This window comes from Apus apus, chromosome 4, assembly GCF_020740795.1.
Source record: "Apus apus isolate bApuApu2 chromosome 4, bApuApu2.pri.cur, whole genome shotgun sequence".
NCBI classification, from domain to species: domain Eukaryota; kingdom Metazoa; phylum Chordata; class Aves; order Apodiformes; family Apodidae; genus Apus; species Apus apus.
The window spans coordinates 4,946,575-4,971,216 of NC_067285.1; the positions used below are offsets into that span (position 1 = coordinate 4,946,575).

General features: G+C 43.3%; 1 protein-coding gene across 8 annotated transcripts in view; it reads right to left on the reverse strand.

Moving 5' to 3' along the window:
* The window catches only part of TACC2 (transforming acidic coiled-coil containing protein 2), a 136,094-nt gene that overhangs the window by 65,717 nt on the left and 45,735 nt on the right, over window positions 1–24,642 (reverse strand). For 7 of the 8 annotated variants that reach the window (XM_051619305.1, XM_051619306.1, XM_051619308.1 and 4 more), the window contains exons 5-6: window positions 10,932–11,057; window positions 3,934–4,065 (exon numbers count right to left, since the gene is read on the reverse strand). In XM_051619305.1, the coding sequence (XP_051475265.1) occupies window positions 3,934–4,065; window positions 10,932–11,057 (258 nt within the window). The remainder of the gene's footprint in view (window positions 1–3,933; window positions 4,066–10,931; window positions 11,058–24,642) is intronic. The other variant, XM_051619309.1, reaches the window with a different exon arrangement.

A 24,642-nucleotide genomic window follows, 5' to 3' on the forward strand; every position in this document is an offset into this window, starting at 1 on the left:
TGCTCTCTTTGAGCATAAATGCAAGCAAAACTGCACCCCAGAGGACCCAAATTCTGAACAAAGATATGGTTAGCCAACCAGTAGAATTTCTCACTTCTGTCAAGCATCCATTAATGCTTTGCCTTTAAAAAATGCAGTTACTGGAAGCTGTTTGTTGAACTGCTGCTGTTTTAGGGAAGCTGTCCTCTGCCAGCACACAACACAGGGGTCCCCAGGCACCCTGCCCATCACACCAAGGACCATCCTGTCCCCCTCCAGTCATGGGTTTACCCAGAGCAGCCTGCAGGATCCAGTCCCTCATCTGGAGACCCCACTGTACCAGTCCCACAATCAGCTACAAGGAAATGCACTTAGTCCACAACATTTTTGGCTTGAAACACAGTAGGCATCCCAGGATGTGATGCTATTAGTCAGAAGAGATCTACACTGAGCAACACAGAACACCCTCCTGCTTAGGGCTGAGCAGTTCAGAACACATCACTCAGGAGACACAGTCTCTTTTAAAAACCTGGAACAGAGGAAATTAATGAAGAGCAGGATTGTAGCTCATTCCTGTCCATTTGTTACCCACTGGCTGTCTGGGAAGGCTTCTTTTTAAATGTTGTGCTTCAGAAGATGGTGAACAATTTTTGTATATTAGCCACAAAGCCTCAGGAAAAATCCTTGCTCTTTAGCTTCCAAGATCGAAGCAGCTTAATTTCAACACCTTCATTTTGTTGCTATTTTTAAAAATATCCCTTCACCTTGAGATTGCATTTGTATCCTCACTTGTATTTCCCATCTCTTACTTGCTTGGTGCACTTGTAAACTTAGTAACATGACTCATGCCTTTCAAAAGGGTTAAACTGACTCAAGGAAAAATTAATGAGTTTTTGAATCCCACTTAATCACTTCTTGGTTTTCATTACATCATTAAAAGCAACTCAGTTTAGGATTACAAGTATTAGTCATAAACAAAGGTAGTCATACAAAGGTATGAATTTTTATTTACTTAGTTTTACCTCAGGCCTCTCCAAAGGTGGGCAAAAGGAGAAAACCTGTCTTCAACATGCAATTAAGGAAATAAAACGCAGAAATCATAAAGCTTATCCTGGTTTTTTGTGTGATACTAGTAATGCAGTTTTGCTTCCTCCCAGGGAAGTATTATGAAACCACCTTTTGGAAACCAACAATGCAGAAAGCAGAGCTTTTGTGAAAGACTGTTGGGACTTTCTGCATTTGGTTACAAAGATTGGTCACTGTGCTTCCAGAGGCTCGTTTCAAGAAAACTGGGTAAGACTGAGATGTGTATTTAATTTCAGAGATCAGCAGAAGTTTCCTATCCATCCAGAGTCTCTCAAAGACAGCTCCAGCCTGTTTTAGCTTGTGATAGAAAATTGACCCCATATGTGACAACATGGAAGACCCACCTCTCCAATCACACCAGCCACATTTAACATCACAGGTATAGCTTTCAAAGCAGGTAGTGAGGCCACGGGTGAGGACAAGCACAAAGACAGCATTTGGTTTTTGCTCTACAGAACACATTATATCCATCTCTCTTCCTCACAGGCCAATCAGAGGGATGGATCAGATCTTCACAGCCTTTCCAGCTCTATCTGTAGGGCTCCCAGAAAGTTACACCCCTGAGGAATATTGCAGCAGTTCTCCTAGATTACGAACTGTCTGTGACACAGTTCATAACGTGAGCACCATCATCACAGAGGAGACTGAAATGCCTCAGGGACCCATTTTGCAGACAACTGTGCAGTGATGGCACAGTGTTTGCAGGAGCTCAGCACCTTGCAGTCCAGGCAGTTGCCATAAATGTGACAAAGTGAAACATCACCCAATTTGCATGCTGTTATTTTCCATGGCCGATTCGACTTGATAAACACGAATCACATAAGAAATGCAAGATAGTCTAAGAAGTGTTTACATAAGGGGCTGATTATAACAGCAAAGAGCTATTTGGGCAGCAATATATTTGCCTTTCAAGAGGATGCAAGAGTCACCTTTTGTCCCACAGATCTCTCTGATTCTCACCTCTGTATGCATTTAATTTCCAATAAGATCTGTGAAGTTCTATGTTCGTGTTGCAAAAAGAACAAGTTCAGCTTTAGAGTAGGGGGGCTGTGGGTGATCAGACTGCTGTTCTCAAGAGTGCATTTTGGTTACTGACATCCTAGGCTGGGTTTTGATTTTTCATCAAGCAGTTCTACTAATATCACTTAATGACACCATTGTTTACCCCATCCAAGAGATTCTTAAGCACACACAGAGATTTACACTATTAAACATGCTACAGCATTATCAAAACCAAATAGAAACTTCAGAGGCACAAGCCAATCTAAATATGTGAGCTCAGCAGTTCTAAAATTATTTCTCCTCTCTCTGATGCTGAATTCTGGTGACAGGGAAAAAATGATCACCATGTGTTTTGGTGGTTTCAATTTGGATTTGTAAACTATAGTCATCTGTGACTACACTAAAGAAGAACATGAAATGCAGCCCAAGGTATAATACAAAGTTCAAACAATTTGGGATGATTCTCTGGGAAAAGCCAGTATCTTGTGGTGAATTTCCCATTTACAACCTCACCTTAACATTTATCTCTGTTTTTAGATCAGATCGTGGTATCTGCCCTTCATTCAGAAAATTCTCTCCAGATTACAGCACTTGCATACTGGTGTAAATACACCTTTGAGCACTTCTGTTCCCCACCAACTATACACAGGTTAAAAATGTGGGTCCAGAACAGTATCGTGGAAGAATATTACACAGAAGACTTGGCCTAACTGTGCTACAGCAAGCACTTACACTAGAGGTCAGGCCCTCATTTTCTGATCAAAATAATCAGAATTTTAGAATAACTAGTTGATCAACATGTTTCCTAGACATGATACTGTGGATGGTTTTTGAATAGCATTTGCTGGTGGCTATTAATTCAGAGTTCCACAGCAGAACGTGTTCACTGTGTACGTTTTCATTTGGGATTGAGAATATCCCCCTGCTGACAGTGGCATCTTCTGACATTTCTGAACAGAGCTGCAGTGGAATAGCTGTATTTCCCGTGGTGCCTCCTGTTTTGTACCTACTTGTCACAAGCTGCTGGCCTGTATTTGTGGGGTGGAGAACAGTATTCTCCAGGGAGTGCCCATTTAATATTCTCAGCTGTGCTGTGACCTTTTCCATTAATAGATGTCACATCAAGGGCAAGCCTTTATTGCTGGGCCACAACAGCACACTGGTTAATCACTCACAGGAACCCTCAGAAGCTCTGACACAAATATCCAAGCATGGGTCTCATCTTGACTATATATAAGATGGGAGGATGCAGCTTGGGGATTTTCAACACACGAATTACCTAGGCCATCTATCAAACATTACACCAATCAATGCAAATTGGAAGGAGAGAAGCATCAACTTTGAAACAGACAAGTCAACGTTTCTTCAGCAAGAACAAAACCAAGATGAAATTCTTTCATTAATGACAACTGCAATGCAAATCACTAGTGTGGGGTGGGAAAAAAAACTGGCAGCATCTAAAGGAGAATGACTAGAACAGTCCTCTTCAACACAACCTGATCTTGCACAGTTTCAGCTCCCAAAATTTTTCTTGAACTCCAAGCCATCAAAATACTTGTGAAAAAAACACAACTAAAAATATATTAATTTAAAAATAGTAGGGAAGATCAGCGTGGTAGTAACTAGTGTAGTCCAAGCTCCCTCTCCTGGTCTTTTGGGGTAAACATACTGGAGGAAGCAGGTCTTAATAGTCAGGCATTTGGTTTCAGAACCTAGTAACAAAGTGTTCATCTAACTTAAACAAAACACCTGTTAACAGTTATGCAGCCTTTTCACAGTTATGTCTCTCATAGCCATGTTTTCTTAAGCAAAGGACGTATACAGATGGAAATGTATTGTAACGTATGAAATAACACTGCACAATACCTCTTTTTTTCCCTTGTGAAACCTTCAGTTTCTTGAGCAGGCAGTTCTGTACCATCACCAGGGGCTGTAGCCAAAGGCTTGTCCCCAGAAACGAGGTGATCAGCTTCTTTGCAGCTATCAAGCTCGGAAGTGCTGCAAAACAGTTATTAAAAATTGTAAGCTTTAAAAATTAAAAATAAAATTTCAGAAATGTCCATGAAGCTCTAGTCTCCTTGAAAGATGAAATCTGGCTGAATCTAAACCAAGGAGCTCTATGGAGCACACTGTCCTCTCCCCAACACTGCCTCTCTCCCAACTCCTACAAATTACCTCTTCCTACAAACCCTATTTAACTTATTTTCTCAGATGACCACATAACCAGCAATATTGCAAAGTTTTGACAGCTCTTCTAGACTATAACTGCCAGAGGAATTTAACAGTATCTGAAGTTAGTAAAATAAATAAATCACTAGTGGCTACCTTGCAGTTCTCACACAGCCCTTCCTCCTCAGCACACAATACATTCAGTTGTGTGACTTGAGTCACTCCTCTTTTAGAAAAAAAAACTAAAATCCAGGAATGAAAATTTGCCTTACTTTAAAAGCTCTCCTTATGCCACAAAGCTAAAAGCACAATAATCCCTGAACTCACGACCTGAATGTCAAGATAAAACTGCTCCACTTGTTAATTCATCCAAGTCCCTTTGGTCGGTGAAGCCCACAAGACCCAAGCGCAGGAGCACGACAGCCATGTCACCATGTCATGGTTTCCACAGCACGTCAGTACAGACTGGAAGAACTGAGTTTCTTCACAGAAGAACCAACCACAGCACAGGGGAAACAGCCATCTGCCCAGACCCTGGCATGCAGGGGAGGGTAGTCTCAGCATTCCCTCTCCTCAAGGCAGCGCGGAGCTGAATGCACTGCTACAGCTTCTTTTACTTTCTGTTTTCTGAAGCAAAACCCAAATTAGAAAAAAGGCTTTGGACAGCAGCACAGACAAAACACTCTCTGCTAAGCCCTCTCATGCTCTTTAAGAGGGTAATTCACCCATGTATGCAAAAGATCACCTATGAGAAGATCACTTGCATTCTCCCTCACTTTTAGCAGGCTGGTAACCACTGTTAACTTCCCCTACTCTTGGCCACATTCATTAAACTAATGACAGAAAAGGAACAAAATAAACAATGACTCAATGTCTCGAAATCAGGAGCGACTTAGGGTCTTGTCATGCCACTTTGTCCTGTCCAGGGCACCTCTGACATACCAGAGGGACACAGTTGTCCTGTTGCCACAGAGCCAGACACAAACATTTAAGGCCTTGGCTGAGAAGCTTCTTTTAGGTTTCCTGAACTAAATATAAATAGCTATCTTAGCCATTCCTTTTACAATTTCCTCTCCCCTTCCCCCCAGTAATTATACGGTAATTGTAGAAGGTAAATTGTGTTACTGAAAAAGAGCTGGTAAAGTTCAGGGACGGATTGTTCCTTTCTTTAGAAACATGTATACAAACAGAGGACAAACATAAATCACATCTCTAACTTTAGTTACAATACATATGAGCAAGAGAGCAGTTATTCAGCAAAGTGTTTTTCCACTAGTGTACTAAGATCACAAAAGCTCTTTCTGGGAGTGGTTTACCTTAATGAGTTCATATCCATGAAGCTGCTTTGTGCCATACGGGATAGCTACTCTGTTATTTCTTCTAAGAAATTATTTCTGCATTCCTTCCTTCCTTCTTACCTCCCTTCCTTTCTTCTTTCCCCTCTCCCTTCTTCCCTTTCCCCAGTTTGTCCAAACTGGTTTGACACTGACACAGACTTCTTAAATTTTCAGTCCCATCAAGTTAAAACACATAAATAAATAATAATTAAAAAGCAAGCTGCTTCCTTTTTCATGCAAAGGACTTTTCCCTTCACTAAGGATGTCTTTGCCCTAATATAGTAATAGTAACAAACATTTACAAAGGCAATGTGACTATATAGGGTCACAGGAAGATTAGAGAAAATAAGATTTTAAAGCAAAAAGTAAACTGCTAAAAATAAGTGAATGCTGAACATCTGTTTGGAGAGTAAACAAAGAATTGCAAAACCCAAACAATTCACAAGAGGGCCCATCCAAGCAAGAATACCAAATGCATATAAAATTATGGGCCTTATGCTATGCACACATAAAACTGTCCCAGTTAAGTGCTTACAGTAGAACCTGTTCCCTGCTCACCCTCATCTTTCACACAGGTCCCACTGCCCATCTGCAGCCCTTCAGCTTCCCTCTTCAAGTCTTTGAACATAAAATTATAGATAAAAAGATAGACTTTGACTAATGTCATTCTTTATGATCTCTACAAAGCATTACTGGCCATCAAAATACAAACATTTTTAGAAGATCTCTGTCTTTCACAAAGCAGAAGGCTTACTTTCATGAGCTATAGTACCTGTGTGTGTTAAAATCCACAAATAATTTACCTTCATCTTTACAAGCTTCATCTAAACCATCAAATACTGGATTACCATTCACACTATGCCTGCCAAGTGCCAGCTGCACAAGCAGGTTTGTGAAGGTACACGGTGGAGATGCAGCTGTACTTGCATTTTCTCTGATACCTTGCACCAACACAAGTACTGGGAGGCACTGGCCTGTGTGCCAGAGGGTGAACTGCCAGACAGGGTACCAGGGGCTGCCTCCACCCCTTTTCCCCACTGCTATCACCCTGACAAGGGCTCATATTGCCACATCAGAGTCTTGGCACTGTTCGGTGCAGTTTGTAGTAGAATCACACTAGGTAGTGCTACTGGCTCTTGCCCATCACGAGATGGGCACTCCCTGCAGATGGGTGCTGCCCACTGATGGCATCACGAGCTCAAAAGGGACAGGGTAGGAGCAGAACAGCTCAGAAGTGGTGCAAACTGCACAAATGGTACAAACCTGAGGCAGGGGAGCACAGCACAGCAGCCCTGTTCAAACAGACTTCATGTCCACTTCCAACAATCCAGTCTAAGTCTGCAGCAACTCTGACACAGGTAGCAACCCATGGTATCAGCCCAAAAGTGGAGTGGCTACATTAAAACCTCTGCTTCTCCACAGCTCTTACTAGAACAAAATTTGCCAATAAACTTATTTTTCAACTAGTAATATTCAAATGGTTGTATCTAGGATACCACCAAGAAGGCCAAGTCTTCCCAGTGCACAATGAACCAAACGATGCCCAGTCTTCATCCTGTAGAGTTAAGCTGAGTAGAAAGCAAGCATTTTTCGAGCTCTACTTCTGCTTCTTTTTAAGTAATTCTAAAAAGTCACTTTCTGACCTTCTGATGCCCCTGGGTATTCCTGCTCATGTCCTGCTAAGACTGAGGAGCGTGCCCCAAGCATTAGTTTACAGACTATGAATTATGTGACCAGGAAAGGTCCATCTGCAGGGGAAGTAAAGCAGATTTTAGTGCATTCAACACCACCTGTGAAACTCCCTTATGGCAGCTCAGTGTGTCCTCTGCATGACAGGAGCTGGGAGAGAGGCTGATGTAGGGGAGCACAGTGTTGAGCAAGGCCAGCTGAGGTGTAGAACAGTTTTCATTCCCTAGTATTTATGGCAGAGCTGTGCCAGCTCTGTCCCATCTGGACTAACCACCGTGCTCCAGTTCTTCAACCTCTGCTGGAGATGAAATGCAAGAGCAGACACTTTCCTTAGCACGTGGAAGGGGCCAGATTGGGTTGTCCTGCCTGTTCAGCTACAGCTAGACACAAGTCATGCGGCAAGTGCTTTCCAAGCTACCATTTCTTCCTGGGCACTTGCAGGGTTTTTTACCCACAAGACAGGCAGAAAGCTGCAGGGAACATACAGATAGTGCTCAGAAATGCTTGATGCTCCCAACCACAGAGCCCAGCTAGACTGTGGCCTTGTACAGCCAGGGCACTGCTCTGCCTTCTCTGCCTTTCCAATCCCAATATTTCTCTTATAAAACAGAAGTTCTGTTGCAGACCTCTGCACTTGCAGCACAGAGACAAAATTGCTCCTTGTGCAATGGGGACTGGCACATCAGAATGAACTTGGCCCTTCATTGCTAAACAAAAATGCCTGGCAGAACAGCCAGGGAACTTCTTACCTAATTCTTTTCAGGGCACTCTTCTTTAGATACAGTAAATAAAATCTACTTACTGAGCAGATGACACCAGGTTGTCCCTGATCAATATGTTACCCACAGGGGAGGTGGGAGGCAGGCAGTCATCCTCAAGAAGCAAAACAAAGATACAGTTTCTTGACTAGACAGATGGAGGGACAACCTGATCTCTCATTATGCACTGCCATCTGGATGACATTTAGCACAAACTGACCCCTACCTTATATGCACAATTATTTTTCCCTGTCAAAGTGCTCACCATCTGCATTATAATGACATCCCTGATGGGGAAATACATGAAAATAGAAGGAATATATTAGTAAATAACTCAGTATATTTTGGGGAAAAACACTTTATAATTGTACTTTATTGCAGACAGACTGGAATACCATCATGTCACCTAGTAGCCCTGGTAACATTTCAACAGCATAGTGCAGAGGTATAATCAGCTGGCATCAACATAGAAACATCACCTGTGTGCATTAGAGAGTTTTTTTTGCAGTCGTATTAAAAGCAGTAGTGCAGTATTTCTACATAAAATGCCAAAGAGCAGTGGTTTTAATATGATCATTTTACCCATGTAAGCAAGAATCTGCTCCATGTCACAGGTGACAAGAAGAGGAAGGTTAAGGCAATGGCCTGAAACAACAAACGATACTGAAATTCTTTCCTTGGATAAGAAAAGCCCACTCCTGCTACTACTGATCCTCACTGTCAGCACCATGCCATGGACTTTAAGAGAACTACTGTAATTTGCTATTAACATGCTGTGATCAGTTCAGGTCTGACCAAACCACAGAGAAGTCAGCAGGGTTTGATACTGATGGAAGAGACCTATGGCATGCCTGCTTCAGACAGGAGCTAAAGCAGGGTCCAGGTGTGCTGATATTAACCCTTCTTCTGCCAGTCAGCTGCATTTGCAGGTGCCTTTCTACTGCTGGGAGGCCAGGGAACTCCTCCTCAAGGCTCCCAGAGAAGCTGGCAAGCAACAACAGCCTGGACAGGAAAAACAAGTGCAAGGAGAACAGGTAGGCTCTTATGTCTAAAGCTGAACAAGGATGCAAAATAAAGGAGTAACAAAAACAAACGTTACTGACAAGAGTTGATTTGTGAAGCCCTTAAAAAAATAAACAAAAAAATTAAAACTAACAAACGTATGAGACCTGCAGCCAGATTCACTCCAGCTGACCTCAGTGTATTTCTCTCTTACTTTCCTCTGCTTCAGAAACTGGAAAACTCTCTGCTCCCATACTTAACACCCTTGGTTTGCAATTTTTTAGCACTGAAACCTTGCAAAAATCTTTGCACCATGATATGGGAACAGGAGCCAGCTGCTGTGGCTGCTGCACAGCCTCTGTGCCCTCATCCCCACTGGGCTCAGCCACCCTGCAAGGGCTCAGCACCAGCACTCACAGCCTGCACAACTGGGATGATGCAAGGCACCCTGAGACTCACTTTTGGGCAGTCATGGAAAAAGCATTGTAAAAGACAGACGTTGTGAAGCAGATCAAAAGAAAAGGTATAATACAAGGAACTTTAAATTCCAGATTCAGACGAGTATGTGAAGAGTGTGAATTCATGGGGCTTACCAGGAGCCGTAAATTGATACACTGCAAGGCTGCTCTTCTGAAATGTTTCCTAAGGTGACATTTAATCAGAGACAGCTTGTCTGCCTTTCTCCATACAAACAGCAAGCTATCACCCTAAGGACAGCAGAGTCTTCTATTCCAGACTGCAGTCCAGAGACTGTATATAAATCTTCCTGGCACTTTTGGTGTTAGTTTTTTTCATCATTCCTCTGCATTCAGAAAGTAGCTCATAGCTCCACCTCAATTACTGCTTGCTCTTTTCTAACTGCCTTGCTACTATGGCCAACAATCCATTAGCAAGAAAAAACAGAATCCACAAAAACCCATCAGTAGCCCAATTATATTTGTTAAAAACAAAGAAACACAACCCTCTGAGTAAAAACTTACAAGAATTGGAAGAAATCCACATCATTCTCTTCCTGCTGTAAGCTTCTCTAAATCATCTCACCCCAACTGCAGGGAAAAGTTTGTTTCCCACAGATTCACTCAGCCAGCACTAGCAACTAACCAGGCTGGGGACTGACAGAAGACCAGGACAGGCTAAACAGCAAAGTCACCCAGCTTTTAAGGTGGATTCAACAAACCACACAAGCTCCTTCCTTCCTTTGATAGTGTATTATTGCTAATTCAGCTAATCAATTTAATGCTAGCTTAAATACATTCTGTATGTTTACACTCCAACGAAGTCACAACGATTGAAGGGTAAACACACCCCATGAGGCTTCCTCTACAGCTGGCAGTTAAGACAAACTCACACACCCAAAAATCTGGAGAGTCCAACTGCCACCAGCAGAAACAAAGCAACAGTTTCCCTTCTCAGTGCAAAGAAAAGTAAACAAAAAGCCCAGCATCCAACAGAGATGAGATACTTGAATGCTTTATAATTGACATTACACTGCTAAGGAACTTGTCAAAACTACATAAAATGCCCAAAGGATCATGTACCTTGTACTATTAAAAAAATAAATAAATGTATAAGTAAAAAAAAAATATTATATTGCACCTTCACATGGCGTAAGCCTCCTGTGTGCCAAAGTGATTCAATCTCAGGGAAAAATAAATGGCATCTTCCTCTGAAGGCTTTGATAGAGGGAGATTTCAATTCTAGTAGAGATTTCCACTGACAGATGCTCCACTGACTACAGCCAGACTCAGTAAACCCATCAGCAAAGGGCCATAGCAGACACAATTCCACCCAAGCAGAGTGATAACAATTTCTCAGCTAGTGCTGACCTGGGTGGTCCTCCAGCCACCCCACCAGTGAGCAGACTGCAGCTGCTTCCCACCCCAACATCTCCAATGGCTCTGTATGGTACCTTGCTGCAGTCAGCTCCACAGCATCCCCGGGATCAACGTTTCCATAGGCCGCAGGAACAGGTAAAGGTGGTGCTGAAGGATCAAGGGGAGAAGTCAACCGTTTATTATCACCTGGCCCAGGAGGGCTGTGGAGAGAAAAGACATGGAAAACAGCAGCCTTAGAGGTCTGAGTTATTGCAGAACTACTGTCTTTTGGCTGTCTGACCTCCTGGTCTGCCAACATGGTGTGCTAGGGAATGTAGTGAAAGTTGGATTTCTTAATGTAAGATGCTTCTGTGCACAGCCCTACTGTTCCCACTGGTCTGGAGTCACTGCACTTTTATCTGTGTTACAACTGCAAAACCAATGAGGCAGTACAGTCCAACAGCAAATTAACCCCACTTTGATTAGGATTTTTTTAAAGTAAATGAGAAAACGAGCTACTGCCTGAACAAGAGAAGTGGCAAGACTTCCTTACTGAGAAACCACCAGCCATGGTGCTGTACAAGAGCTCAGCAGTGGGAGTGGGTTCAGATAAAGGTGTCTTGAGTGCCCCCTGGTTTAACCACACCTGAGGACTCAGAATGTTGCAGGAAGCTTTGAGCTACAATTTGTACAAGATCTCAAGTCCTCTCGCTTCTTAGGATAAAAGGACCAGTTTTCACTCCTTGCTGAGTGGCATATACTTACAGCACAAAGTGGGGTGTCCCCTCTGCTTTGCCTTAAAAAACGGGTTTGGAAAGTAGACCTTGACAACAGGACATTGAAACTTCTTTCTTTTATACAGAAGGAGCAAAATGCAGATGGGCAGGTCTTGTTCTGGCTACTGACAGTCCTAAAGGGTCTTTCCTGGGAGTATACAGAAAGTACCAGACGAGCCAAAGCTGCAACTGAAGCAGTTGCATTGGTGTGCCCCAACTCGGAGAGAAGCAAAGTGTTTGCCTGCTGCAAACTCACATCTGCTGCCTGATGAACTCCCAGGCAGTGATTTTCATACAGGCTGGACAAGGTAACTTGAAACTTGGGCTTGGGAAGGTGATGGCAGAGCTGCTCACTGCCAGCTCACCCTGCTCTGTGCGGCACAAACAACGAAGCTATCAAAAAAGCTGCTCAGACTAGTTCCACAACTGAGATTCCTGGGCATCACAACAGCCTTCTCTGCCACCAGGTCCCTCCTCTAACTCCTCTGCAGCAACTGTCCTTTTAGGCCAATTTGGTTCAAGAACTGAGGTCTGCAAAAAGGGCACAAGATTTCTTTAACTCCGGTGAAGTTTTGGGTCAAGTCTGGAAGTGCATCTACTTAAAATGACTTCCCAATTCTACTTATGACAGGCATGACTGAAATACTTTTCAAAGGAAAATAGCTCACAGCTTAACAAGCAGTTGCTTGCTAACAGCTGCAGCAAGCACACTAAATTCAGCCCACTGTTAGGAGTGTCACAAGTGAAAGGCATTGCTCATCCAGTGTCCTTAGGCTCTTGTGTTTCACTATATCACTTTTAAGGCCCCTACTTATCCTTGAAAAGAGATTTTTCAAGTTGCTGTTAGAAGGCAGGTACACAAATAGCAAGTTTCGGACAAAGCTTGACCCATAGTAGTCTGTAAATATCAACGAATGCTTGAGAAGTAACTGCATAAACCTATATATATTTCTCTGTTTAAACACAGGAGCTCTGACCTCTATGTAAAAGAAGCCTTCAAACCAAAGCTGGAAAGGTATTTTAAATAAGTAAAAAGCACAGCTTTACACAGGTGGATGCAGGGTCAGCTCCTTGGTACCAACCCCAGGAGCACAGTGAGGGGCAGGTGCTCTTCTGGGTCCATTTGTTGCTCTCCTATTGACATCAGTGAGATACAAACCTTAAAACCCCAATACTAATGTTTTTAAAGTTACAGGTCTTGGCATTTTCTCCCTGCCTGTGTTTTTCTAATCAGGAGAGCTGGAAGTGGCTCTCTTCAAAGAGTCAACAACTCCAAGTTTACTCCAAGGGAAACCAACATGTATTTTAAGCCCTGCTCTCTCCTAGTCCCAAATATTCGGTTGCTTTTAATAAGATAAGGGTAAGATTTATGGATCCTGCTCTTACTCCAGAAATCTCTGGAGGATAGCAGCAACCACCACAAGGCAGGCATGAGCTCTCAGCATTCTCATCACCTGCTATTTTGTTTGCTTCAAAAAACACGATGTTGCTCACTGGGTAGAGCAAAGCTGATAGACAAAATCCTCTCAATTTCATACTTGGCTTTCTAAAGGCTTGGGCCAAAGAATCAAATTGTTGAGCTTCAGTTTACACATGCATAAGGAAAAATATTAATTCATTGCAGAAAAATACTGGGAGGATTTACTGTTTCTGAGAGGTTCTTACACTGCAATTGTTTGCAAGGGAAAGAAATCTAGTGGCACCTATTTCAGTTGAAATTCATTAATTCAAACACACTGTGCCTCACAATATTTCTTCCTCTTATTAAGTGATTCCTTCATAAAATTACATTTTACCTTGATTTGTAGTTTACTTCATATACCAGCCGCATTCATTGAAATAAATGTCATGTGTAGAAAATAAGAAAATAAACTGTTCTGCAGCTTTGGTATTTCATTTTTCTAAAAGTATTGTCATTACTTGGTAATGTAATTGGGAATCCTATAAGTAAAATTTATCAGAGTAGGAGGTAAGAAACTATTTCTCAGAATAAAAATCAACATTACTGGACAGAGAAACTAAAACTAATCTTGTTCTGCTCAGGACAACTGCAGAAATTACCAGCACAGGATTAAAACCAAACCAAGACTGAATTAAACATTAAAAGAATGTTAGGAAAAGTATAAGATTCTGTGTTTTAAATGGAAGGCCTAGCTTAATTTCCCAAAGAACTAAGGGGTCATCCATACAACCAAATGATGTCCTCACAGGGCAAGTCCATATATCAGCAATAGCTTTAGAGGCTCAGACACAGCAAGGAATGGGGATCACCAGTTACTTTGCTGGTTGCTATGCAGAGACGTAAGCAAGGATTCACTTTACCACCTAAACACACACCCACAGGCAAAAGTTCAAGTTTTGGGAAATACACTGCCTTTTGTAAACTCAGCACAGGGTATGCATTTAAAAGATGTCATTTTGGAAAAATCTTTCAAATTCTTTCTGTACTCTGAAGGAGTAACTATGCCTTGGATGCCTTGCATCAGCACTTTGTGTTTACTCTGTAGGACCTTCTCCAGCCTCAGGCAGGCTGAGCCCTGCTGAGCTGGGCCCTGTACAAACACAGTAATAAAGGTATCCAGGAGATGAACTGGCACGTGTTAATTAAACAAATAAAATCACTGTCATATAGGGGACGCATGGGTTTGATGTATAGTGCTGTGCAAGGCAGCATTTCTACTCTCACAGAAAAAAGGCATTGCCACCAAGATACCAGAGCTGTCTCCTGGGGGAGTTACTCCAGTCCCTCAGGTGTACACGCCCTTCCTCTGTGCCAGACTCAGAGCACTCAGCAGGACAGCTCTGGACACTGGTGACGGTGCTCAGGGTGCCCAGGCTGAGCCAGCCCAGCCCAGTGTGGCTTGGGCAGCACCTGAGTCACCCCTGTCCCCAAGGAGGGGCACTGCTGTCAGCCTGGCTGAGCAACAGGAACCAGCTGCACCTCCAGAGGGCTGCGGGCTGCCTACAGCCCACGGGGGGGGACACACACAACCACCCGGCACAAGGCTGCGTGTCCAGCAGCAAGGGAGTCCCTTCTCCTAACTGCAAATTCCAGCAGCAAGGGAGTCCCTTCTCCTAACTGCAAATTCCAGCAGCAAGGGAGTCCCTTCTCCTAACTGCAAATTCCAGCAGCAAGGGAGTCCCTTCTCCTAACTGCAAATTCCAGCAGCAAGGGAGTCCCTTCTCCTAACTGCAAATTCCCCTGCTGATAAAGCAAGAAAGGAAAACAAACGCAGACACCGCATGCTGGAGAAACGAAAGAGCCTTTTAAAAGACTTCCTGAAGGCAGCACCCCGCTTAGGAAAAGCAACCTCAGAAATCCAGCTGCAGAGCAACTGGTCCCTGCAGGTACCTCCAAAGGAGCCGTCCTGGAGGACAGAGCTGTCGCTGCCAGGCACACGTGCCGATGGAGAGCAGCGCTCAGAAGCCAGACCTTTCTGGCAGTGCTGGTGGAAATCCTGACAAGATAGAGAAGTTGTCTTGGCAGGGGATGGTGTTTAGTCACGCATTACCTGAGGGCCTGGACTTCCCTCCTCACCCAACCCTTCTTGCTGAGAAGTCCCTTCATTTGTGTAACACGTGTATCCAGACTGATCACTGCTGTGATTATAGTTATAACAATAAAACAGGAAAAAACTTTTTTTTTTTTGCCTGAGTATTCTACATTACTGTGGTCACATTAAAACCTAAAAGTTATGGTGAGTTATTACATTAGACAAACAAATACAATTAGTTTAGATTAAAAGACTTCAGGGGACTGAAACACAGGTTACAGAATTACTTCCTTCACAAGGTAAAAGAGGGACAACAGAAAGCCACATAAAAGTGTTAGAAGTATAAATCACGCCTGCACGGGATGAATAAGCACATTTGCTGTAATAACTGTCAACCATCCTAAAAAGCCCATAACGTCACCACGGTGCAGCTTGAAGAGCCTCTGAAGGGCTCTCGGTCACGTCCTGATGTCATGACTGCAGAATCTAAAAGCCTCCTGATTCCAGCTGGTAAAACTGAAGCAGAAGTTCCTCAGGTCCATAACCCCCCGAGAAAAAAAAATTCTCCTCACCCGCTGACACCCCGGCCGAGCAGAAACCCAACCACAAGCCACGGCTCGAACCGCAGAACCACCCAGTCCTTTCTTGGAGGAAAGGAGGGTTAATCCTCTCCCTGAGCTGGAGGCAGCGCTGTGGGAGCAGGAGGGCATTTTACTTCTCAAAAAAAAGTTGTTGCAAAGAAACAGGGGAAGAAAAAAAAAAAAACCGACCAACAACAACAAAACAAACAAGCGCAATCATCTTGTGAGAAAGAGAAAAGCACCGACAAGCCGCAGTTAACTTTTAATTCCTGGTACAAACTGCAGCTGCACGTTGCTTTTTTTGTTATTTCCTTGGCTAACTTTCCCCCTTCACAAGTGTCTACTCACCAAGGCCAGGAAATAATCACCAGCTTTGCTATTCCCAGTCATCCTCGCTTCCAACACAACAACCCGCAACCAGCCTTGACTTTAGCACCAGCTCCTTCCATTTCCACCATCCCTGGTGTGGGGCAAAAAAAAAAATAAAGAGACTTTGCCGCACTCCTAAAAAGCCGCTCCCGGCAGCTTGGGCGAGAGCTGGAGCTGTACAAAAGGAGCTTGGAGCTTCTCGGAGGCTCCTCCCATGAGGCTCCCCGAGGAAAGGCAGCAATGACCGAGGCTGCCGCGCCCCGGGTCCTCCCCCGACCGGGGGTCGGATGCTCCGGGGCCGCCCCGGAGCATCCGACCCCCGGTCGGGGGAGGACCCGGGGCCGGAGAGCTTACAAAGAGGGGGGGACACCCCCATCCAGGCCCTCACATGCAGCCCTAAAGCGATGAATCCGTGGCTCCCACGTGGGTTTTGTTCCTTTTTCTTTTCTTTTTTTTTTTTTTTGGCGGTGGAATTTCTTCCAGGATATTGTTTTTATTATTTGAGTTTTTGTTTGGAGTCACGGCTGCCGGGAGTTTCCATCTGCTGCGCATGTGGATGGATTCAGTTACGGTGCATGGAGCACTTCAAGCGTACACAAAGTATCTCCTAACGTTCGAAAAAACTCTTCAGAGAGAGCCTTTGGCAGCTTGTTCCGAGTTTTCAGGACGCAGGAATGATGTTTGCCCCAACTTTAGAGATAACTTCCCAAAAGTTTTGGGCTGCAGACAAAGGTTTTTTGAACAACTTCCACCAAAACTTTGTTTACAGCTGTAAATCTAAACCAAACCTTTTTTATTTCTACTCTAATTCTTGTGTTGTGTTTCAGCTCCTCAAGTCACCCAAGGTCTTCTTATAGGTTTCGCTTCCTTACAGGTTTGTTTTCTTTATGGGTTTCTTTTCCTTACAGGTTTCTTTACTCGTAAGAAAATGGAGATTAGTTGCATGCCCTTATTAATCTCTTAGGTTTCCTATAGGTTTATTAGAACACAAAAGAATGGCTTCACAGGTGATTAAGTCTTTGCATTGAGCTAGACCAAATTGCATATATAAGCTGCCAGCACCCAAAGAATTAATTGAGTCTCTACCCAGGGAGATCATTATCATGTTTATAACATGTCATACAACAGCTATAGACTAAATGTCTATAATATCTATCCCACAGCAAGACAGCTGGGAGATTCATTGCTTACCAAATGCCCAATCGAGATATCCCAGATAAAATGCTGGGGCTACAGACTAAATTTAGCTGAGTTACCTTCCCATGTGCACTCTGGCCAAACTCTGGACATTCTGCTGTGCTTGGGTAACAAAATGAACATTTCATCTTCTCCTGAACTTACTCCAGCCCTTAGCATCTCCTTTAATGTAAGGGTACACAAATGATACCAGTTGGACCTCTCAAAACATCAACTGAGAACTGAGCCTCAGGGGAAAAAAAGTGTTTCCCCCCCCCCCCTTTAAACTGTTTCTTCTTCTAGCACTTTTTTGATTTTCTGTGAGTAAAAGGAGGGAACAGATTTTTGTCTGGGTAAATTTTGTTTTACAGGAGAACTTTACATCCAGTCTGAAAGAAGATGACAGGCATTTCTCCTAAATGTGCTCATTTCTGCTTTTAACAATTCAGATGCCTGTACAGGAAATAAAAGAATAAACCAAAAGACCCCTGGAGACCAAATCAGGTACTATAATAGGTGAAAACGCTAAAAAACATGTAAACTACCAACATCCTCTGGGCTGCAAAGTGTAGCTTCTCCAGGGGCAAACACCAGTTATGGTACAATATGCTGTGGAGAGTTCACTTGGTTGCAGCACCAGAGCCAGTAGCATCCACTCTGACTGCAGGAATTAAGATCAGGCAGAGAGTTAAAGTTTCTGGGGAGAGGAGCTCTCTCAGACCCTGCCTCCCAAGCAGCAGGAAGCCAGGCATGGAAAAAGTTAGTGATTTCTGATACAGGTACAAGCATTCAACCACCCTCGCTTTTCAGGGGGGAACTAAGCTCTTCTGTCATCTGGAAACCATTTCAAAAATAGTTTCTGCAGGTACAACAGCCCTAAAGGGGAGGGACACCCTGAAGAGAGTAAGATTAATTAAAATAATTATTATTTGCTTTGCAAGCAGCACCTCAGTCTGGCACTAAGCTGTGGACATGGACTAGCTACACTTCTGCTAACAAAACCAAATGTAGCATTTTTGGAATTAAATGGTCATTTTGCTCAAATAGCATGCCTCTCCCTGTTTATTCATTAGCCTCTTGCTGCACCAACCCCTTTCACCTACTGCTAAGCAATCTCAACTCACCTATGTCATAAAATCATTTCCGCTTTCCTGCCAGTGTCCTCTGCTACTCAAACACAGAAAAACTGATATACAACAACTCCCGGCACAGGGTGCTAAGGTGCGCTTGATTATCTGATTTTCCTGTGAGAATTGGTTAATCCGCCTTAATAGAAGACCTGGGGGAGGAGAGAGGAAACAAGCTGAAAAGCCGCAGGAAAACAAGAGATAAGCAACCTCCCAGCAGGGCTGGGGAGACAATGACAGGACAGGGGCTGCCTTGCGGGTTGTCTGGCTGAGACTGGGAGCCTGCACATCAAAGGGCCGCTAAAGAAAGTATTGCAAAAGCTTTCTCCGGAGGGCCTGAGCTGGGTAGGAGCTGTGAGCGTGCTGGTGAGAGGGACTGGGTGGCAAGAGACATCCTACAGGATGGCCCTGCTGGAGTTTGGGCCCTTCCCTAGCTCCCAGGGAACAGGTAGCCTCAGGGAAAGGCCAAAAGCGTTGGGATGGCACATACTGGGGGAAACTGTTGTAGGCTTTGTTTTGTTTTTTAAATGTAGATCTCAAATGTTTTTAAAGAACGCCAGGTTTTTTTGCATTTGGGTGAAGGATTTTATCTTTACTAGATCCCCAGTTTTTCCTTTTCTACATGTGCATATGTCCACAAAAAACATCCATTTACCAAGCTGGATGTGAAAAGTTAGGTTGCAATTTTGAGAGTGGTGGAAATGCTAAAAGAAGTAATGATCTTTTTAGTTTGGCAGGACTAAGCAGCTGGTGACACAGGTACAACAGAGTTCCTATGGTGACCCTGTAGTCACCTGACATTACGTGGTGCTGGAAGGCAGAGCATATATCTGTGGACTTCACCCCAGCTTCCACGTGCCATGCTGCTCCTACCTGTGTGGGACCAACACAGGAATATTCTCCTTGGGTGTGCAACGTTCTTACTGTATAATCAGGGAGATGGGAAATTGAATTACAGAAAAAATTAAAGGTACCTAAGGTCAGGACTTTCAGAAGTGCTGGATGCCAGGACATCAGTTCAGGTTGTATTTTCGGGTCTGGATTATGACTTGAGAAATGTCCTATGTAGAAACCCTGTCATTCAGGCTGTGCTCCATGATCAGAGAGCTTTGAGACTGTGGGTGGACACCCAGTAAAAGCTTCCAGTGGACACTGTACTGCAAGGGGTGACCCACTCTGCTCGGCTCCTGTGACTTCAACCTGAGGGATTTTCCCATAAACCATGTCACTTTTGCCAAACCAAAGCACTTGGGGGAGGGGGATGCATATAAGAATGCCAGCCCTCAATAAACCTATGAAAAATCCATTAAATTTGGAACAATATTACATTAAATAAATAAATAACCCCATGCAGTTTATATTTTAAATGTGCATTCTGGTTTTTGGGACTATAGGATGAACTGAGATCAGATTGCCAAGTTTATCCCTGTAAGCATGAAAACAAGGTTCAGCTCTTCTCCAGCTCTCTAAAATGAGGATACCTCTAGTCTATAAGCAAATAGAAATGCTACAGTTTTTGTGATAAACCTACAAAAGAGCTGGGAAAACAACAAGGCCTGTATTTGTTTTGAACAATAAGGCCGCATCATACAATTAACCTTTAAGAAAGTGCGTGCGTGTGATTTTAAATTGTTCTTTGTGAGAACTTAGTGCCCATTTTTAAGGCCTTTTGCAACCGAGAAAACCATATAAATATACTTCAGGTTTTTTCAAATTAAAGAGGAATTTCTCTTTTACATTTCCTAATCAGAGGTTAGTAGTCACAAACTGCAAAACCACATACCTAGTTAGCTGCAGAGCAGCCTGGCTGAGGAATCCAAGCCACTTCTGTAACAAACACCTGAACTTTACATTTCCACTCATTTCCACACACAAATTGGCCACAAACATCATTTGTGGTGGTTGAAAATTACACTGTGCAATTCCCAGAAATTTTTATTGGCAAGGCTTTGGGATGGCTGTCTCTTTAAATTCCCAGACCTCTACCTTCACCTTAAGGAAAGCTTGATGTTAAACCATTGCCCTTTGGAGCATCAAAGGGATTGGAAACTGCCATTTTGCAAGTTTCCAAATTACTGATTTTTAGAAAACTCAAGGCTAGATTCAAAGCCCCACAAATTCCAGTAATAGCTTCTCTAGCAAACCAAGTTTATTTGGAGTTTCTACTAGAACAAGGTTTGAGGAATGTTGCAAGGAAGAGAAGTTCCATGTGCTATCACAGCATTAATAAAAAAAGAAAAATAAAGATGTGGAAAAATCTTGGAGACCTTCAAATACTCAGCAAAACTAGGTCTATATTTTGTCTCATTTAATGGTATTGCTAGCAATGAGAGATGGGAGTTTTAAGTATCTGTTTATTTTAATGACAGCTGAATTTTTTTCCTTAGTGGTTAGAAACTGAGCAATGCATACGTGCTTTTTGCTTTCATTCCAGGAAACAAATCCAATCTTCTCTGTCTGCTGCAGAGTTATTCTTAGCTGGCTTTGATATTTCTATCAGCTAGGAGAGCATAACAATGTTATCATGCTAACAAATTCCAAAGATTTTACATAAGCTCTTGAGTGCCTTAAAAAAAAAGGGGTGTTATTAATTAGACTGTTTGTGTTTCACTAGCCAAAGGAGCTAGGAAAATCAGGCTGAAATAGAATAAAAAAAAAAAAAAGCAGTTTGATGAGTTTCAGTTTCACGAAGTAAGTGCTGTGTATTTTTCAGAGCATCATTCACAAAGAGCAGCCAGACTCTACAGGTTTGAAGTTGGAAAACAGCAGCTAGTGCAGGCCAATGGATCATGTAAATCTGTCTGCATACAGCCTATTTTCCTAATTTGATTTTTTATCAGTTGAAACAACTAAACACCCCCTTATTTAAGCAAAGCAGAATAACTACTTGTAGGATAGTCTGGGTGGAAAAGGATCACAGGATTGTGCAGCATTCCTCCTGGCTGATCTGTTAGAAGCTCAGGGCCAAATTCTTTGCTGATATCACTCCACTGGCACAGAGATTTTTGGCCCAACATCTACTGACTTCAAGGGTAGGCTGCAGCTGTAGCCTTTTCTCACACAGTTGTCTTAAAAAGAACGTAGCAAGGGGTAAAGCAAGGAAATTAGTGACTTTAAAATGGAAACAGCCTTGCAGAGTCTTGGAGCACTTTTGGACCACTGGTTATTTTACTGAGGACCATGGATGGATGGGGCAGGTACTGCACAGGGAGAACAGGGAAGACAAAGCAGAGTTCATCAGAAAATGGTTAGTCTGGGAGAAGATCCCAAGCACACTTCAGCAGGGAGAACAAGATTAACATCACATCTTAGGGTTTGGCTCTTTACTACAGCACAAAATGGTGCCACTCAGCATTTCACAGGGACCTTAGAATTCAGAACAATTAAGCCTTTGATTGGAGCAATTAACATTTCTACACTTACTGCAATTTGAGATGCAGAGCATCTTACAGGCCAGAGGGACTCTACTATAAGAATTAACCTGTCAGGGTGAGTGTAGATGAACAGGCCTGAACAGATCCATAGAAAATCTTTTACTTTTCTGGAGTACCCAAATGTTAAGGAATAGCAATATCTAAATAAGCCCCTACTAGCAATGCACACCTGAGCTTCCATGTACCTGGACCAGGTTTGATAAGACAGGCTCCAAGGACATCAACATATGAGATAACAGGGAGAAAAACAGAAAGCAAAGGACTAGACGAGTACTTTGGAGTTATGGCTCTTCAGACATGTCTCCAGAGGAGTCTCTGTGGAGAAGCACTAGTGTAATGCAAGCAGGCCAGAAAACTGGAAGGAAGCCACATCCAAGTCACAGAGAGTGTGCCTGTAATTGCTGCTCTCAGAGTTGCCCTCAGAGGAGTTCAAAGCTGGGGCTAATCCTGCTTTGCATACTCTATTAGAAGCAGGGACAGTGGAACTATCTCCATGGTATCCGATTGTGCAAGAAGCCAGAAGCTGCAGAATTGCAGTAGAGAAAATATAGGGATCTGTAGGATACGCAAAACCACTTTTGGGAAAATAGGCAGCTGACTTGGAAGAAGCAAGGTTGAGAAATATATCTGGGGAAAGCTAATCAGAAAAAAAGAATCCAAAAGTAATTTTTAACTTAATGAGAAAAGAAGAGAAAAATAAAATTGTCCCTAAACTGTCTGTCCAGATATTGAACAAAGTATTCCAGTGTCCATGCTGGATTTATTTAGGAAATGCCCTTATTTGATTGAATAAATGTAATTTCTTGAGAAACAGAAGGATGTGTGAAAAAAGCCACTCATGTATCATCCATCCATGTCAATATCTGCCTTATGAACACGTGGCTGAGGTTCCCAAGAGTGTTACAGCTGTTTTCAATACACCAAGAAGTACCAGCAACTGGGCAAGACCAGAGAGTATTTACTTCTATAATTTTGTCTAGAAAAGGCATACATAAATAACATTTTTAAAATAACCAGCACAGTATCACATACTTAGCTTTCCACTGGTATGTACTTTGAGTACAACAGGACTTACTATCAAATCAGCCTTTTAGAAATGCTTTACACTCATTCACACAGTGCCTAAGACAGTGGTCAGTTCAGACAGTGGCAGACATTGGAATAGATGGTAAAACTCCCTGTCACGTCTTAGAAAGCAATGTGAGAGGTCCACTGGGTGAAAGTGAATTCATCTTAATTTTCCTCTTCCACAAACAGAAAAATCCCAAAGTTAACTATCGCAGATTTCACACAACATTCCCACAGAACTCCCCACCCAGTTAATTCAGTTAAGGACTGCAGGCTGAGCTACTGGCACCTCCAAAAGCATGACTGTACTAACAGTTGCAGCTACGGAGGATAACAATGACAGCAAGATGGAGGGGAAATAAAGAAAAATAATTCAGATGCAAAGGGAGAAGGGCAGGAGAGAGAGAGAAAGACAAATAGCCTGACTGATTTTGTGCATTTCAGTTCTGTGTAAATCACCTTCAGCTGTTTATCCCTTTGTGATCCTGAGATACTGCACACCTGAGCTAGTGTTGAAGTTAAAAAAATGGGGAAATAAAACAAGCTGAATCATCCCTGCTTTCATAAGTTTCCTTTCAACTCCAAAATCTTGTTTTCAGATGCTAACGACAAAAAGCCCTACTGCTCAAACCCACCACACTGATCCGAAAAGCAGTTCTACATTCCATACCTCATCCAGCAAGACTGTTAAAATACTTAATACTGCATTTGTTCTGCAGATAAAAAAAAGACTAAGTCAGTATTTACTAAGGAGTGAACATCCTTTTCCCATTTATTGAACTTGCCAATTTTTGATGGCAAGAACAAAGCATGAAGAAAATCCAACTGTATGTCAGGACCAACTTTAGAGATCTTGTCTGACTTATGCATAGGACATGATGAATGCTTTTCAAGTACCTTTGCCAATGCCAGCTGCTGCAACACACTTTCCATGTATGAATATGGTTTAGATTGGTAAGTGATGTGAGTCAATGCAACAGAACTCTCCGTTCTCTACAAACCAACTGCAGTGTCAGAGAGCACCTAAAATGTGGTGCTAGAGTTGGGAAAGAATCGTAGAATCATTAAGGTTGGAAAAGACTTCTGAGATCATCAAGTCTGACCATCCAGCCTACACCCCAGTGACCGCAAAACCATCTCCCAAAGTGTGAGGTCTACTCGTTTTTTGAACACCTCCAGGGACGGTGCCTCCACCGCCTCCCTGGGCAGCCTGCTCCAAGGCCTCACCGCTCTTTCTGTGAACACGTTTTTCCTAATATCCTACCTGAACCTCCTCTGGCACAGCTTGACCATGTTCCCTCTTGTCCTAGGGCTGGTCACCAGGGAGAAGAGGCCAACACCCACCTCAACACAGCCTCCTCTCAAGCGGTTGCAGAGCCATGAGACCTCCCCTCACCTCTTCCTCTCCAGGCCGAGCCCCCAGCCCCCTCATCACGCCTGTACCTGGGGGGGCAGGTGATCCCGACGGGCCAGTCCCAGCGCTCCTGCCTGAGGCCCTCAGGAAAAAATGGCTCCTGGCAGGGCCCTGCTCTGGGCTCTGCCTGCTTGTTGTCTCTCCTGCTGCTCCTGAGGCTGGTTGTCTTGCTGGAGAAGAACATTGGTCATCAGGACAAGTCACCTGCTGCTGCTGCCCCAGGTAGGACCAGCTTGGCTCCTCCAAGGCTGTTGGGGGCTGTCACTGGGACCCTGGACTCGGGCTCCTCCATCAGCAGCTGAGTCCAGTTTGGGACTTTTCTGGTTGGGAAGTAATTACCAACAGAGGAGTGTAGGCTCTGTATTAA